Here is an 18735-nt window from a genome sequence, read left to right as displayed (position 1 = left end):
CTTAATTTAGAAAAGTAGATAAAAGTATAGTTATGATAGGTGGGCCCCAAGGGGCTAAAGAAGGGAAAGATGACTTTCTCCCCATGGTGATATGGAATAGAAACATTTTAAAAGTAATTTTGTGCAATATCTTTTATTTAGAATTAGAAGCTTATAAAAAAATATACTGGACATTCACCTGTCCAAAATATTGAGGTGACACTGATTGTGTAGAGATGAAGGCAGAAAGGTTATCTAGTAATGGAGACTTTAAAAAGTGGAAAAGTATGGGGACAACTTAGGGAAATGAGAACAGGAAGTGAGGGGAGACAATATAAAAGAATTGAGTGTGGCACCAAAGACCCAAAAGAGGTTAGAACGCATGAATTTTCATGGCTGGACAGTGTTTTCTATCCCTAAGGTTACCATCCAGTAAGTGACAGAGCAAGAAGGATTTAATATATATGTATACATATTCCTACCCACAGAACACTTCCAGGTAGTTGAAAGACAAGATGTATGTCTGAAACAGTAATAGAGAAGTATAGTAGAGTGCTAATCATTCTAGAACTTCAACAAGAATGAGCATTTGAAATTTCCTTAATTTTTAGTCTTGGTTTTATTCTGGAAACGTGTTATTATGAGTCTACCACAGTTAATATTAAACCCTGGTAATCTAGGTATCTCTAACAGAAACTAATCTCTTTTTTATTCATAGGATTATAAAATAAGAGATGTGACTGATGATGTGAAAAATATTGTAAGATTTGTTCAAGAACATAGTTCATCACAAGGAATGGGAAATAAGCATGTAGGTCCTTCTGGAAGATTTACTATGAATATGCTGGTTGACATTTTCTTGGGTAAGTCATCTGTTTTATTGTTTGAGTCACAGCAATTGAAATTGAACATCTAAAGAATTCATTACCAGTACATAGAAAAAAATAATCTCTTTGCCTGTTTTATAGAACTTAAGAGTTTCTGAATAAAACCTCTGAATAACAAAAGGAAATTTGTTTTTATGTATTATACCAATTATTTTATAGAATTTATGTCACTAAGATGAAGCATTCTTACATTTAAAAAAGAAACTAATAAAGTTTATGTAAGTTCATCTGAGTGCAGAATATAATTTGCTTGAGAGCTACCTGTAGACTGGCTTCCAGTTCAAGATGGCAGCCTGAGCTGAAGTATCCATCTTCGTTTTTGCCTGAGGCCCTATTAAAATGATAGTGAGGAAGCAAAATGAGGATTAAAGCCACACAGCATAGAGAACAGGAGAGAGGCCATCATTAGATTAGAGACTCTTAAAATCTTTTAGGAAGTGGATGGAAGCATGTTGACACATGGAATGAACTGCAATAAAACCACAACCCAAAATAAATGTAGGAGAGTGATAGCAGCGGAGGGACTATCAGCCAGGCAGAGCCCCATCAGTAGGCATCAGGGTGAGACTGAAAGCAAGGGAGCCAAAAATAGGAAGAGTTCAGTTAAAGAAAGTCTGCCCCCAAATCAACTGCAGAGTACCAGCCTGGAATTGATTATAGAAAAGTGATTGCCAGAAGGGCCACTGAGTTAGGGGCCAGAGTCCCAAAGTGGCATTTGGGGACTGCTCAGCCTACCTAAAGTGTGGTCCCACCCACTTACCGTAAAGTAAACCTGAAAATTGGATATCCCCATTCATGGGAGGAATTTGAGGGGGATGAGGGAATAGATCTAGATATGGAATAACAGAGGAAACCCACCTCAAAATTGTAACCTAGTCCCTGAATGTTAAGTAGAAATGGAAAGTCAAGAGAAAGACCAAATAAGTAGAATATTTAACCCTGGACAATAGAGATAATTTAGAAAATAGGCAGTAGTTTGGGGGAGAAGGGAGGGAAAACTCCGAATTAGCTTCACAAACATTTAAATAATAATTGAATATTAAGGAAAAAATCAATTTAGTAGAAAAGTTAGAAGACAGAGTCAAGAAAATCTTCTAAGACTTGAGCACAAAGATATATGGAAAGTATGAGAGAAAACATATAGAAGATCAATCTAGGAGATGTAAAAATCTGACAAATAGAGTTCTGGTCAAGATGGCCAAATAGACAGTCCCCAGCATCACTCTCTCCCACAAATCAACCGGTTTATAACTGTAAAAATGTAACATCAGCCAAGCTGGGGCCACTGGAGCTCAGGGGAAGAGGAGGAGAGACCTACGGAGTTCATGAAGGCGGGAGAAAACATGGTGAGAGAAAGAAAAAACTGCTCTGAGCATTTTGGGCCACAGCTCCTTTAAGACTAGAGCTGATGAGCACATGGAGCAGGAGCTGGCAGAAGCTGCAGCTGTGCCCTTTAGATGGAGTTACTTGGAGGCGGAAGCGGAGAAGAGGGCCTTGGCAGCCCCCAGGACAGCAAGACCACTAATAGGGTTCCCATGGACCCACACAGGAGTGAGGAGCCAGAACAACTGAAAAACGGGAGCCATTCAGAGGCTGGTGAGTCATTGCAAGTGTCTGTTGCAGGGCCTGTCCCATAGGAAGTGTTTGGAGCACAGGCAGTGGGGGAGACGGCCCCACCAGGATAACACTGGGACACAGCAAGGACAGCCAATCCGCCCCCCAATAAGCGCAGGACTGCTCAATGGGGACTGGTCAGGAATGCAGACTTGCATGGGGTGCAGTTTGATGAAAAGACTCAGGCCCAGATCAGAGTTTCTACACAACCCAGGTGCACCGGGTCTCTGGAGAACCGGAAGTACCTATAAGGTCAACCATTAAACCCTGAGCTGCACAAAAAGCCTTCCCTAGGGAAACAGCAGCAAAGTAGCAATTTAGGTCAACTACACAGCTCAAGTACTGGTTTCCACAGGAAGTTCCCCCATTTTAGAAATAAACAAAGGACAAAAAATTAGTTCCGGCCTAGGCACACCACGAGCACCTTAGGGCCTGCCTGGGAATTGGAGACTTGGAGCCAGGGACCGGACCCCACTCCTACGTCCAGGCACACTGCGCCAGTGCCTCAGAGCCTACCCGGGCACCCAGGGCATGGAGAAAGGGACTGGAGCCCCATCCCAACAACCAGGCACACCACACCAGCACCTTGGGGCCTGCCCGGGAACCCGAGGCATGGATAAGGGACCAGACCCCCCTCGCACAACCAGGCACACCAGACCAGCACCTTGGGGCCCACCTGGGGACCTGAGTCATGGAGAAGGGGACGGGACACCCCCCCACAACCAGGCGCACCACACCAGCGCCTCGGGGCCCGCCTGGGGACCCGAGGTATGGAGAAGGGGACCGGAACCCCCTCCCACAATCAGGCACACTGCCAGTGCCAAGGAGCATGCCAAAAACATCACCTCCATGTGGGTGGCCCACCACAGCCACCACAATAACCATGGCTGCCTTGAAAGCAGCTAGATGCCACAACCACCACGCAGATGGTCTGCCAACCACTGGAGTGCATTGACACATTGAGAGTCACCAGCAGAGATAAAGAAGAGGATGTCTCTCTCCTCAAAGCCATTTCAGAGTGACACAAGAAACATCTGCTCTATGATAATATTGGGGGACCTGATCACACCTCTCAGCATTGGACAGATCATCTAGGCAACAAATCAACAGAGTAACCATTATTCTTTCAGGACAGAAGAAATCTAGGGCAATTAGAGGGGAGAGGGGGATGGGGAGGGATTGGACAAGGGGCATAAAGAATAATTACAATTTGTAACTATATATATGCTAGTAATATTGATTTGATCAACATATCTCAATGTCGAACCCCAAAAATATGTATAATCAATTTCGATTCAATAAAAAAAATCTGACAAAAATACTGGAAATAGAAAATAAAGGGAATTATCAAACCAGTGATATAAGAAAATTTACTAGAGTGGAAGAGATAAAAGCTTTCAGATTAAAATGCCCACTGAATGCCAAATAATACGCCTGTTTAAAAAAAAAAAAAAAAATTAAGACCTATTCCTATGAGATTTGAGACTACCAAGAGTGAAGACATGTCAAGGAGGAAAAACTTCCTCTGCGTCTTAGGTTCAGTCGTAGAGCCTGTGAATTAAACTGACAAAAGACAGATTAGCCCATCCCCTTACCAGCCACACACACACACACACACACCAAAAAAAAAAAAAATTCTAGCAAGAGAAAAGACAGATTTAATGATGTCACAAAAGAATGTAACTCAAAGGAGCAGTTAGAATTTGGGGCTTATATACCATCCTAATAAGGGAAGAAGGGGGGAAAAGGGCACTTATGGGAAAACAGATGACTTTTAGGAAAGATAAGTGGACCCTTAGGAGACTAGATGTTAGATGGGACATTTTTATGACAGTGTCTAAGTGTGTTGTGGAGACTTCTCATTACCACTTATGAGAGTCAACATTCCCTGGTTTTTCCCTGGGAGGGAATTTATGACAACTGAGTTCTTCTGAATTCTTGGAGGCTCTGCTTTTTGGCAGATAAGATATTTCAGGAACTCAGATGCTCAAGATAATTTTTATGCCACAGTGGCATATCCTGGACCCCTTCAGAGACCATCCTGAAAGCTCTGGAAAGAAAAAATAGGAACTAAAACCAGACGGACATCAGATTAATATCAGCAGTCCAGGAGACTAGAAGGCAAAGAAAGTGAGTGCACGTCATGATACAGTGAACAGTGGAACTGACTCATGGTTTCTGATGAGAAGAAATCCCATCACCACAGCTGTGCAGTAGGGCCAGAAAGCAATCTGTGCAAATTGTAGCAGAAAGACAAGAAGAATAGGTCCCAACCAACATATAGAAAGAATAAGAAATGGGCCGAGCCCGTGGCGCACTCGGTAGAGTGCGGCGCTGGGAGCGCGGCGACGCTCCCGCCGCGGGTTCGGATCCTATATAGGAATGCCCGGTGCACTCACACGGTCATGAAAAAACGACAAAAAAAAAAAAAAGAAAGAATAAGAAATGGAAATTAATTTTATTGATAACAGTGAAGAATGCAAATGTTACTTCTCAACGAAAAAAAGGAGAGGCAGTTAAAACTCCAGGGGTAAGATTATACAAGAGAAGGGCTGGCTGGGATAGCTCACTTGGTTAGAGTGTAGTGTTGGTAACACCGTCAAAGGTTCAAATCCCTAGACAGGCCAGCTACCAAAAAAAAAAAATTATACAAGAGAGCCACAATCAAATATAAAACAAAGAGTATTTTAACACAACTTTGAGTAATTGATAAAATGTACTAAAAAATCCATTTGACATGGATACAGTAAACATTCTCCTTTGGGTTACGCTAGAGTCATGACCTTGTTCCAAGTAGGGAAGGAAACTTGTCATAATTATAAACAAAAGTTCAAATCAGTATATAGACTTAAACATGGTTTCAGAACAGGACAGGATGTAAATGTCAATCTCGATGATGTAAAAGTACAATAAATAAAAATAAAAGAAGGGGAGTACAGGGAAGGCTTGGGGTACTAATAACCTCTGTCTAAAGTTATAAAATCAATAGATGAACCAATAGTATTATATAACTAGCAAAATTTGGGGACAAGTAAAGTAAAGGGAGTGATATAAATGAGATAAAGCCTCATCTTTCACAGTGGGGGTCAGTAGATAAATATCAGGCTAGTGGAAGGACTATAAGACTGGGTACTATGTAGAGTTAACCACCAGAAGAGCTGAAAACAAAAGCTATTTAAAAAGTGAGTGCCTTGGGACTGGCCAATTAGCCTGATTGGTTAGAGTTCATTGTTAATAGTGTTAACCAAGGTCAAGTGATTGCCTTGAGCAAGAGAGTGAGCCGGGGAGGGAAAGGGTGGGACAGAGAATTGTTGCTTTTAATTATAAATCTTTCTGTACTATATTTTATTTTTTCCCCATATACATGTAGCATTTTAGTTAAAAATATATAAAGCAATTGATATGTTCGTTCATTTAAAAAAATAATAGCCTAGGGCCGGCCCGTGGCTCACTCGGGAGAGTGCGGTGCTGATAACACCAAGGCCCCGGGTTCGGGGGTTCGGATCCCATATACGGATGGCCGGTTCGCTCACTGGCTGAGCGTGGTGCTGACAACACCAAGTCAAGGGTTAAGATCCCCTTACCGGTCATCTTTTAAAAATAAATAAATAAATAAATAATAGCCTAGATTGGAGTAGGAAGATGGTTTGCTATTTCTACATGATCACTCTACACTATGTAGAAAACCAAAAACTACAAATAACTCCAGAAAAGACTGCTAATATTTTCATGTTTCCTCACAATTACATGTTTATCATAAAATATGTATTTCTTTTTTTTTTTAAAGATGACCGGTGAGGGTATCTTAACCCTTTGGCTTGGTGTTGTCAGCACCATGCTCACTGAAGTGAGCCAACCAGCCATCCATATATAGGATCCGAACCCGTGGCCTTGGTGTTCTCAGCACCACACTCTCCCGAGTGAACCACAGGCCGGCCCTTAAAATATGTATAATTTATTATCGTTTTTACATAATAAGATACAAGCATTTTCTTAATTTTTAATTCTTCTAATATATGATTTTAAGTAATTTATCATTTATCATATTGATGAAATAAATGTATTTAAGCAGTTTTGTTTTAGGACATATTTTTCTGTTATAAATAATGCTATGATAAATAGCCTTTTAAATAAACCTTAACTATATCTCTGATTCTACCTTTCATATAGATTCCTAGAAAGTTTACTAGATCTAAAAGCTTTCTGACACATTGTTCAGTTTCTCATTAGTTGTTAAATGTTTGTAAGACAAATGTTTATGTTTCATCCAGCTTTCTTAGTTATCCTCAGCGGAATGATTGGTCCACTCCACCCAACCTACCATTACCAGAGCAGTAGTCCTGATTCTGCAGTGTGGTCTTCTAGGGATACGATGTCTTAAAGAAAAAGAAAATTTATTAATAGTCAACTCTGTACCCCATAAATATGTATAATCAATCATGTGTCAATTAAAAAATTAAAATAAAATTGAAAAAAAAGAAAATATGAGTAATTAAGTATGTATGACCAGAAGCCATCTGAAATTTACAATAATGTAATTATTTGTGAACTCTTAAAATAGAGCTAGAGCTTTACTTACAAAGTAACCCTTAATTCTGATTATCATCAGTGTCATAAGTCTTCCTAAGTAGGTTGTTTTAATAAAATTGTTTGTGATGAAGACATTAGTAATACAGCACCTTGGATATGAAACAGAGGATCCGGCCCACTATGGTGCTCTCAGCTAACAGGAGAAAGAGGGAAGCATACATATCCCTATTTGTGATTTGTATGGGCTTCATTAGTGAAAGTGACAAAAAGTATAGACTCAAATACTTGGATTATAAATCAGTAGCAGTTTCGATATCCAGGACTAGAGATAGTGTTTATGAAACTCATTGCCAAAAATTTTTTGTAACTAGATCAATAACGCACAGTTATCCTAATATAGCACAGTGATATGAAGTTACTATAGTTTATAATATAACTGTTGCTCCAATGTAATTTTACAAGCTGTATATGTTTTTAAATGATAAGCTTAATTTTGCTACTGTTTTTGGTCAACGTATTATAAAAAAATGAGGAAAAGTACATACAACCATAGAAATTTTACAGTTCTACTCAAATATTCTCATTTTATAGAATGAGTGTCTGTGCTGTGGGTTTTTCTGTGGAGTAGATGATCTTCCATGAGTCCAGACGTGTCCATAATGATTTTTAAGCCTCTTCTGTTTGAAGGTGTTGATGCACCTACATTTACTCATCTAACTTCTTGTACCTTCTTATCAGGGAGTAAGAGTGCAAAGATTCAGTCGGGTATATTTGGAAAGGGATCTGCTTATTCACGACACAATGCTGAAAGACTTTTTAAAAAGCTGATACTTGACAAGATTTTGGATGAAGACTTATACATTAATGCCAATGACCAAGCAATCGCTTACGTGATGCCTGGAAATAAAGCCCGAACTGTACTAAATGGGCATTTGAAGGTATGGTAGGGTTTTTTGTTTTTTTTGTTTTCTGTTTTGCAGCTGTATGGTACAGGTACACAAACTTTTGACCTTGGTGAAGGTAAAGTATTTTAAATGTTTATTTTATTTTATTATCTCACAGTAAGTGGACCAGAATATATTACCGCAAAGCGTGGTATCTTTTCCAAAGCTTACCGATACTGAATTTATAATACATATGTCCTATATGAACATATTCTGTTCTTTTTTTTTTTTTTCAAAGATGACCGGTAAGGGGATCTTAACCCTTGACTTGGTGTTATCAGCACCACGCTCACTCAGTGAGCTAACCGGCCATCCCTATATGGGATCCAAACCCAGAGCCTTGGTGTTCTCAGCACCACACTCTCCCGAGTGAGCCATGGGCCGGCCCGAGCATATTCTGTTCTTAATTTGGAAAGATATCTTAAAATTGAACCCAAATAATGTGACACCTGTCAAAATGAATTTAATGGGTTATCAGATCACTAAATCTTTATATATATTCATTAAATAAACATTTATCAAGGGGCTATTCTGTGCTGGGCACTGGAGATACAAAGCTGTAGAATGCATAGCCCCTGTTCCCAAGGGGCTCACTATCTACTTGGCAGAACAGAAATACAAAAAATGCAAGTAGGCATTAAATAAAGCCCCTGTTTGGGTACAAGTGTGCATATACCCTCTGCTATGGTTTCCTTCTCTCTCCCAAAGGTAGACTTTATGGAAACAGAAAATTCTAGCAGTGTGAAAAAACAAAAAGCTTCAGTGACAAAAATATCTCAGAGGGAAGAGATGGTTAAGAAATGTCTTGGAGAACTTACAGAAGTCTGCAAATCTCTGGGGAAAGTTTTTGGTGTCCATTACTTCAATATTTTTAATACTGTCACTCTCAAGAAGCTTGCAGGTAGGTATGTGTACATCTTACATGGCACAAATTAATAGGTCAAAAGTTAATCTTGCTAAGGAACTTTTTAGTGATAAATTTATCTCCGTCTTTATTATTATTTTTATTTAATTTCTGGATTGAAAGCTCAGAGAAATGATTTAAACTCATTCTTGAGATAAAATATAATTCTTTAAGATGGATACAGTACTTTGGTATTCAGAAATTTTATAATTTTAATTTTATACTTTTCTCTAAAGCTGGACGTTCGGATATGATAATTGTAACCTCTAAAATGAGATGTGACTTAATTATTTGTGCTGGTTATTTGCCTGCCCTACAGTGTTTAGCTATGTCACATACAAATGTCTTTGCAACGTCCTTGTTGGTATAGTGGTGAGAATAAAAACAAGTCTTTGCAATTAAGAGCTAAGTTCCTTATAAAAAGAGATTGTGTTTTATGCTTCTTTGTATCCTGATATAGCACACTGGTCTTTAGTTAATAAATACTTTCTCATCTAAGTTATTTCCATGGATTCAGATACTCAACCTAGAATTTCAGTAGTAATGTCCCTGGGAAATGAATGTTTACATACTTGGCTGACTGGTATGCATTACCTACTATGCTCTTCCTTTGTAAAATGTCATAATTGTCATCCTCTCTCTTCTATTCCCATTCCTACCACCATAGGTCATTAAAATATTTCATTGACTCTAAGATGTCATCTTTTTTAAGACACTGTTATTTTATTTTATTTTTTTTTTGTCTTTTTGTGACCGGCCGCACCGCGCTCAGCCAGCGAGCGAACCGGCCATCCCTATATAGGATCCGAACTGCTGCGGGAGCACTGCCGCGCTCCCAGCACCGCACTCTCCCGAGTGCACCACAGGGTCGGCCCAAAGACACTGTTATTTTATGGACTATTAAGAAAGAAAAAATTCTGCTAATTAAACTATAACACAGTGCTTTTATTGAAAGAATTATTTTTGACTTTTTATTTAGACATAGATTTTTATCATATACAGCTCTGAGTATGTATGAAAAATACATATAATCATAGTAAATTGATTTGAGTACTTGTAAACGTTCACATTCAAAGCCTAACTCTTCTGAATCATTTTTTAACTAAGTTGTCCATGCCTTTGTTATTCCTTATGTCATCACTAACATTCTCATTAGTCATGCAGCATTTTTCGAGTGTTCCACTATTTTCCCCAGGATTTTAATTGAAACCTCTGTCACTCATTCTGTTTTGATGGTGGGGCTTTCTTGATGATACCAGAAGGTGTCAACAGAAGGTTGCACATCTCTCAGTAACAAAAATATAATACCACTTCATCTACTTAGGGCATATTCTTTTTAGGTCGTATAAAGCACTTGGATGTTGCTTGCAAGAAACTGAAATTGTGGTCATCTCCTCAAAGACAAATAGTGCTTTATTAATGCAAAATGTATTCGCCATTACTCTGTTTTGGAGCCTTTGCATTCACAGTCACTTTTTTAATGCTAATCACAGTGTAGTCTTTTTGAAGACATTACATGTGGCAATTAAACTCAATATGTGGAGTACCAATAATGCAGTGACTTTGTTGACATGCTGACAGTATTAATAGCTGCAACTAACATCTCACTTGCACAGGCAGTAACAACCTCAGGATAGCTGCCATTTGGCCATCAGAAGTTGTAAGACAGATGTTGACTTCAGGAATGCTAAAATGTGAAAAGTGTGTTGTAGAATCGAAGAAATATGGTATTTTACCCCTATGCTTTTAGTGTCGTTTCCTAACTGGCCTCCTTACCTGGTGACCATGATATAGATTTTAATCTTTCAAAAACTACTGAAAACTACAATAGCTCTCTAGATAAGGTACAAATTCTATCCAAGGGTCTGCATTTCTACTTGTGTCTCCCACTTTATCTTCCACCATTCCCTTCATAAACCTTCTGTTATGTCCCATAGTCTTTTGCTTTTCCTGTAAACATGGGAATGATGTGAAAATCAGATTGGAAAGGATTTGAAATCTACCCTTTGCTCAAGTCTAGAACAATACATAGGATTTTTTTTTTTTTTTTTTTTTTTGCGGCTGGCTGGTATGGGGATCCAAACCCTTGACCATGTGTTACCAATACCGTGCTCTAACCAAGTGAGCTAGCTGGCCACCTCAACATAGGATTTTTTACTCCCTCACTCCCCATAGCCAATGCATCAATAAATCATTCCTATAGACCCAGCCTCCAGAATGTATCCAAATCTCTTTCCTGTCCATCTCTACTACTACATTCTAGTTCGCTCCATCCTCTCTTGCTCCTTCAGTAGCTTCCACCAGGCTCCCAGTTTCCACTCTGTCTTACAGTCCATTTTCCATACAGCAGCCAGGGTGACCTTTTCTTTTTTTTTAGACAGTCTTGTCTAGCTACGAGACCGATGTGCCATCTTTATATAGAGGACTTCTTACTGCCTGCTTGTTGCTTCACCCATGTGGGGAGAGACGAGGCAAAAGTTTGGGCTGGGGGAAGTAACAATTTGGTTATGCCTTTGTGGGTGGGGTATACAAGCCTTGAGTGCAGGAAAGAAGTCAGAGCTGGAAATGGAAATGTGGGCAGTCTCGGCAAATAGAGGGCACGTCAGTCTTGCAGCTAGACAAGTCTTGGGAGTGGGAACAGTGGGCAAAAGCAGTACCTGCTGAAATTCTGAGCACATTGCTCAGGTCCCACCCTCTGGCTTCCCCCAAGACCATGGTTCTTTCCCACTTGCTATCCTGGCTTGTATGCTTTTGCTGCTGGAATTGGATGATGGCTCTTGCCCTCTGGGTCTGGCTGCTGCCTCTAAAGGTGCTAACTTTCCTTCTATAAAATTGTTCCATGTGCCCAGTGCTCTGCAGTTAGTTGGCACTTAACAGACATATGCTGAATGAGTGAATGAGCATGAATTCAGTGGGTTTTCTGTGGGTGGTAATTTAAATTCCTAATTTTGTATCCATGCACAGAATCTTTATCTTCCGATCCTGAGGTTTTGCTTCAAATTGATGGTGTGACTGAAGACAAACTGGAAAAATATGGTGCAGAAGTGATTGCAGTATTACAGAAATACTCTGAGTGGACATTGCCAGGTCAGTATACTGCCAAATGTGTGTTTTCAAAAACCAAGTGATGCATCTCACTGGATTAGAATGATGTGGGTTCCAGGTTGTATGAATGCTTCCTACACCTTGTCACACTGCAGTTCAAGTCTTCAGGGTAGTCCCTATTGGTGTGCCAGACACCTGAGAGGACACTAGTGCTTAGGCCCCCAGGGGGTGCCAGTTACTGAGCCTACTAATAGGACCCGAACCTCTAGGCCCAGTGGTTGTTTGTTCTGATAAGGCAAGTGAGTGAGGAATCAGGAGCTCTGGGTGCCAGTCCCAGATCTGCCACCATATCCCTCTGTGTGATCTTTGGCAGGCCACCAATAACCTCTTTGTGCTTCAGTTTCCTTAGCTGAGGAAGGAATATGTTATCTGACAAGCATGTCTAAAGATAATAGTTAGGAGTAGAGTATAAATGTTTTGGAAAAATGATTGTGTAATTGGAATGCTGTTAGTAGTCATTGAAGGAACCTGCCTGAGTGAGTGCATCGTTAACGGACATTCCTGGAGGTCACATTAGGCCTGTCCTGTAGCACTTCTAATAAGTAGCCTGCTCATTATTAGAGTTACAGAAAGCATTGACTAAGGGAAAATTAAGAATAGAGAAATGTTTTGTTGAAGAAGATGTTGAGAGTGCAGAAGTCTTCTGCCCTCCACTCACATATTACACAATGAGACAACAGACAAGCCAAGGTCGGTGTTTTTCCTGTTTCTGTAACAGGTCAGGATGGGTTTCTTTCCAAGGTGAGCAGGATGAGAGAGGAGTGAGCACAGGTTCTCTTTCTCTCCATAACTACTTTTTACCCATTAAGAAAATGCTTAAAAGTAGGGTTTTCATAAATTCTTCTCTGTGGTAATTTTCATTAAGAGCCTTGCTCTGAATATATTCAACAGTCTTTTGGTAGGAACTTAACATTTGTTTGATATAGTGACATGTTTGGAAGGGGCTTTTGCCAACAGTGTGGGAAAAATCACTCCAACTCACTGAGGATTGTGTGTGCAGACACTGTGCCAAGACTTTGCCCAGGCTATGTCATTTAATCCTCACAACACCCATTTTACAGGTGAGGAGAGAGTGAGTGAGGCTTTTTCATTTTCCCAGAGTCACGCAGCTAGCATAACAGAGCTCCTCACTTCTGAACCGCACTCCCTCCCCGTGTGAACCAGGGTTGGACCACGCCATGGGGGAATCCCGTGCCCTTCATGCCATTCCTGCCAGGCAGTAGGGTGGCCTGTAGGGCGAACCAGACCAGCCGGGAAATGGAGATAGGATCACTGTGTGACTGAGCTATGGGGAGGTTTCACGCTTTTGGGGTGCCTTGGGATACAAATACCTATGGAAATTACCATCTTCTTTGCAAACGTGTGCTTTCACAGAGACCCATTTCTTACATAATATGTGAAACGTTCACAAATTATGCAAAAGTGTTTTTTTATTTATGAAGAGTAAAATATGGTCTAGAATTTTCTGACACTTATTTACTAAGAAACTATTTTTCAAAGATTGGGTATAGAACATAGTTTATGTTTCCTTTATATTGGGGTTTTTTTTAAGCACTTTTAAGATGATAAGTAAAACTGCCTAACATGTGTATAGCACTTTATACTTTGCTCACCAGGATTCACTGCCCAATCAATGACAGGGATGCAGGCCACACATACACAGCAGAGGGTGAGCTGAACTTGGTGTCCGTAGTTCACTTAAAGACTATCACAAATTTTTTAAAATGAATTCTGATTCCCTTTGCTAAAAATGAATTGCCGTTGAGCACTTAGGGGCTTTGTGAAATAAAAAAGAAATGTTTGGTTCTTGGTGCATTGTTGAATCCATTTGGCAGAAAGGCATAAGGAAAGCAGCCAGTGATCTGCTGAACTGGGCCCCTGTGATGTGTATCTTCATCTGGACTAAAAACACTTGGACCAGCATGGGATCACCTGTGAACATCTGCATTTTCCATTTGCAGCCCAGGATGATTCCCCACGGTTATCTGTGTCCAGCAACAGCGGCTCCAGAAGAAATGCCCTTGAGGAGCTTGATGAGGAAACACCCGTCTCTTCTCACTACTTTGCAGATAAAACCAGAAATGAAAGAAAGAGGAAAAATATGCCAGCCTCCCAAAGATCTAAGAGGAGAAAAACTGGTGGTTCTAAGGCAAAGGGGTATGTTCTGTGACATCTTTTGCAAAATAGGGTAAAAGAGAGGAAAGGACAAAACTATACAAGGGTACTTCAAGAAGTTTGTGAAAAAACAGAATTAAAAGATAATATGCATCTTTTCATGAACTTTTTGATGTACCCTCATAATTGCTGTGGTTTGCTTTGAAGCATTTATTAAAATAAGCCATTATTAAATATTGCCTCTGCAGTTAATGGAGTGATGATTAAGACTTGATCTAAAACAAAAAACATTTGCTTCAGATTTTTAAAATATCAGCTTCCAACTAAGTTGATTATGACTAAAGTTTTCTAGTTTGCAAAAACTTCTCTAATTTTGACCTTACCTTAGAAATGTTTTTGTTTGCTTTGGATAATTGCTCTTAAGAGACTTTTCCACCTAAAATACTATCAATCATACACTACTTGAATAAATAACAAAGGGTTTTGTGTCCTCGAGGCTTTTATGATTCTGCCAGTACTTGCTACACTGCTTTTATTGCTGCGGAATTCTGTGAGCCTCCACCTTGAGACACGTGCACACTCCCTGCCATTCATTAATGTCTGGGAGAATCAACCTCCCAACCTTTGCAGGGGTAGCAGAGAAAAGCCACACACAAAAACTAAAAGATCATTCGAGCCAGGACTCTTTAGTGGCTGCATAAATGGCTTCTGTCTTCCCTTTCCTGCGTGGGCCTGGCTCTCTGGGCTGGGACATGTCTGCTCTGGGGCACTTGCTGCACACCAAGGGAAGAACAAAGATAGCATCACAGATCTGTGTGATGATCTTGGCAGCACTCTTATTTCTTCATAATTGCACTGTTCCTGACAGCTTCTTTTTCTTGTCTTCTGCCAGGGCACCCTCTGCCTTCTGCCTTATAACTGAGGTCTGGCAGAATAAAGATTACCCCACCAATCTGGAGAATGTGGCCCCAGACTAACTGCATATTGTAACAGAATTGCTTACAAAAAAAGGGAAGCAATTCCACAGTAAACTTTTGCAAGCTGTTGTGTTTTCTCTTGCAGTTTTTCTACTTCTTTTCCTTCTGGGTAATAAAAAACAAAAATTGAGTGGGGGAAGAGAAAGGAAGGCAAATGTTACTACATTGTCATTTTCCTGTTAAGTCCACAAACAAACATCTTGTATGTGCTAATCCTTCTGCCAGAGTACAAAAATTAAAGGCATTAGTGAATGCTAGTTTAATTTTGTGGTTTTTAGTTCGCAAGTGACCAACAGTTATTCTTCAGGGAGGACGTTTTCTTATTTCCTTCATTTATTCGTCAACTTTGGGAAATACTTATTTCTTCAGTGGCTCACACAAAAACAGGAGGAAGCTGAGGCTTGGGGAGAGCTAGTCTGAGCCATCCCACCCTGGTCTCAATTTCAGAGGTGGACACTGGCTTGTCCACACCTGCCCAGGGCACTTTTATTTCTGCAAGTCATCTGTGGAGGTTTCCTTAAAATGTGTGTTGGGAAAATAGAATAGTTTGGTCAGGATCCTCGCCTCAGATCCAGTTGGGTGTGGTTTTAGCACATCCTTTGTAAGCAAATTGTGTGTGTGTGTGCGTGTGTGTAGTTAGTGTGCATGCATGCCAATGTGTCTTTTTAGTTTTGTTGCTATTCTTGTTTTCTTCAGAGAGAGCGAGTTTTAGTGAAGCAGGCGGGCAGGCATCTGCCTAGGGCGTCCACCTGGCGCAGCAGGCAAGCTTTCCAACCTACAGCTTCCAGGGACCTTTTGGCCAGTTACCTAGCTCATAGACCTGCGTGAAGGGGTCTGGTGACCCAGCCTGGCATGTGAAGGGTTTGTGACCCAGTCTGTGAATGAGCTTGAGGGGTCTGGAAGCTCCAGACCCAGCCCTAGCTCAACAATCAGCCCAGTTGGTGCGGGATTACCAGCAGGTAAAAGAGCCCAACAACTGGCGTGGTCTAGTAGCTTTATAATTGGCGTCATGAACAGGATTAAGAGCCAGACAATTGGCACTGGGAGCAGGATTCCGACATTTGCCATAGCGCCACAATGTGCATGATCTATCTTTTTGCTTGTTGGAACAAAGCAAACCATATTTCAGTTTTTGTTGCTTTGGCTCCCTTACATAATTTTCACTACTTTTGTTTATAAGAGTGAAGCTCTTTGCTGTATCACCTAGAACCTAATCTAATAAGAAGTAGTAAAACACATTTGTCCAAAAGCCAGTACCAGTTTTGATGCTAGTTTTTAATTAGCCTGAGCATTTAAGATGGGGTGCTTCAGTAGTCCCTCCTGGCTAAGCCCAGCAAATTTAGTAACTTTCTTCACCCTTACAGTAGGCTCTGGGTCTATGCTCCATCCTCACTTCCACTGACCCACTCTGGAAGGTAGTTTCCCAGTTTCCAGTCTGCTCACCTGGTTGAGAGTCCCTGGGAAAGGAAAGAATAAATGTGGCTTTTTGCCAGAGACCTTCACTCTCCACCCCACCCTCAGAGATTTACATCTTCAGAATAATACACAATGAACCAGTTGTGTTCTGGGCTCTCTGAGTGGGAGTAAAATGAATGGCCCTGGTGAGATGGAGGCTGCTGTTGGCAGATTCATTCTGTAAATCAACATAAACAGCAGGTTTTTGCTCGGGGCTTAATTTCTCAGCAGGAAATCAGCATAGGGAAACTTCAGTCTGCTTCTCTGACGGTTTAGCAGCTCTTTGCCAGTTCTGCAGTAAAATTGCCCCGGAGCAAGAGCTTAAAAATGTTGAAAAACCACTCTTCACCCAGCCCCACCAGAATGCCATTACCCACGGGCTGTGGTTCTGATACGCCGGACCCTAACTAAATTCAGAGATGGGAGGCTACTTGCATGCCCTGGAGCTATGGAATTAACCTTGGGAATGACTTTGGCCCTGTTACAAAGCAGCAGGAGAGGCTTCAGTAGGTAATGCTGCCTGCTGTCATCATTGTAAGAAGCTGGCTTTGTGGGGTTTTTTGGTCTTCTTGATTTTTGTGGGGAGCTGTCTCTTATCTTTGGGTCTGTAAGGAAAGTGAGATGCTGGAAGGACTTTTTAATAGGCTATGGCTGGGACGTCTTCCCTGGCTTTAAAAGGCAGTGAGTGGGAGGGGAGAGCCAGCAGGTCTTCAACATGGCCAGGACAGAGCCTTGCCAGACCAGCGATGGGGCAACTCTGGGCCCTGCCCAGGGGCCTGTCACAAGTCACAGAATTCAGAAACAATCTTTGACATTTTAGAATGACAGATTCAGGACAGCAGTTCATTATTCCTTTAGTAGTAAAGGAAACTCCTTACCCAGGCAGAAAATGCACAAAGACACATAAGACCAAGGAAATTCATAGATTGTAGCTCTGTGGAAGTTAAGAGAAAAAAGATCGTTCACTTCTGTTTATATTTAACATTTTAATTTTCTTTTTCACATTTTAGGGGTTCCACCACATGCAGAAAAATGTCTTCTAAAACTAAATCCTCCAGCATAATTGGATCCAGTTCCTCCTTCAGTGATTCTCAAGCAATACCAGGAGCCAGTAGAAGATTGGGGATTATGGCTCCACCAAAGCCTATAAATAGACCGTTTCTTAAGCCTTCGTATGCATTTTCATAACAACCAGATCTCAGCATACACAGATCTTTCCTTCTTGTCAGCATCTGACCATCTGTGAATGTAAAGCTGTTAGTCTTGCTATACCCCTTGAAATTTTTACTTGTATCTATTAATATTTAAATAAATGCATGAGGGTGATAGTTCTTATTTTTTAAATAAACATTTTCTTTTGAATAAGCATGTTTTGATGCCACTGCAAGTGTTGTGGCCGTTGTTTCTCAGAATGTCGGAAGCAGCAGCTGAATCATCTCAGTGAGAGAAATTCTATGCATAACATGAGACCCAGAAGCCAAAGGAAAAGACACACATGGGACACTGTGAAACTGTAAAACTCTTTGTGTAAGACAACAGGAACAAAATTAAAAGAAAAATGACAGAAAATGTATTATAAAGGATTAATGTCTATAATATACGGAGTAGACAAATGGACAAAGGATGTAAACAGGTAGTCTCAGAGGAAGAAACGCAGACGGCCCACACGGGCTGGCCAGTTAGCTCAGTTGGTTAGAGTGCAGCCTTGTAACAAATGGCCCAGAAATGCGTGGAAAATGCTCGTTCTAATTAAAAATAGAAATTGAAACCATGAGATGCCAGTCTTTTGCATATTAAATTGTTAACACTGAGTAATATTCCAATATCTATGGTCAACAAGAGAATGGTCAAACAGATTCTGTGGAGAGAATGTATTAACTCTTGATATAGTCCTTTAGTATTAGGGTGGCCTTATTTTTTTTTTTTTCTGACTGGTAAGGGAATCGCAACCCTCGGCACGGTGTGGTCTGCACCACGCTCAGCCAGTGAGCACACCAGCCATCCCTATATAGGATCCAAACCCATGGCCTCGGCGCTCCCAGCACCGCACTCTCCTGAGTGGGCCACGGGACCAGCCCAAGGGTGATCTTATTTTTGAAGATCCTCCATGATAGGCTGGTTGGTCAGAAAGACTCCTTCCACCAGCTCAGCCTCCTGGGAATTCGGCCTGCATCTACACAAGACAACCCAGGAGGGCAGAAGCAGGTGAACTTACCCTGAATCAA

At 40.8% G+C, this 18735-nt stretch overlaps 1 protein-coding gene across 1 annotated transcript in view; it reads left to right on the top strand.

Moving 5' to 3' along the window:
* BLM (BLM RecQ like helicase) overlaps window positions 1-17826 on the top strand; it is a 75044-nt gene extending 57218 nt beyond the window's left edge. The window contains exons 17-22 of the mRNA XM_063090496.1: window positions 698-842; window positions 7749-7948; window positions 8663-8855; window positions 11823-11945; window positions 13925-14120; window positions 17521-17826. Of these exons, the coding sequence (XP_062946566.1) occupies window positions 698-842; window positions 7749-7948; window positions 8663-8855; window positions 11823-11945; window positions 13925-14120; window positions 17521-17698 (1035 nt within the window). The 3' untranslated portion in view covers window positions 17699-17826. The remainder of the gene's footprint in view (window positions 1-697; window positions 843-7748; window positions 7949-8662; window positions 8856-11822; window positions 11946-13924; window positions 14121-17520) is intronic.
* The last annotated feature ends 909 nt before the right edge of the window (window positions 17827-18735 follow it).

The sequence above is a fragment of the Cynocephalus volans genome, chromosome 3, assembly GCF_027409185.1.
Source record: "Cynocephalus volans isolate mCynVol1 chromosome 3, mCynVol1.pri, whole genome shotgun sequence".
NCBI lineage: Eukaryota > Metazoa > Chordata > Mammalia > Dermoptera > Cynocephalidae > Cynocephalus > Cynocephalus volans.
This window is presented reverse-complemented; position numbering and strand designations above follow the sequence as displayed.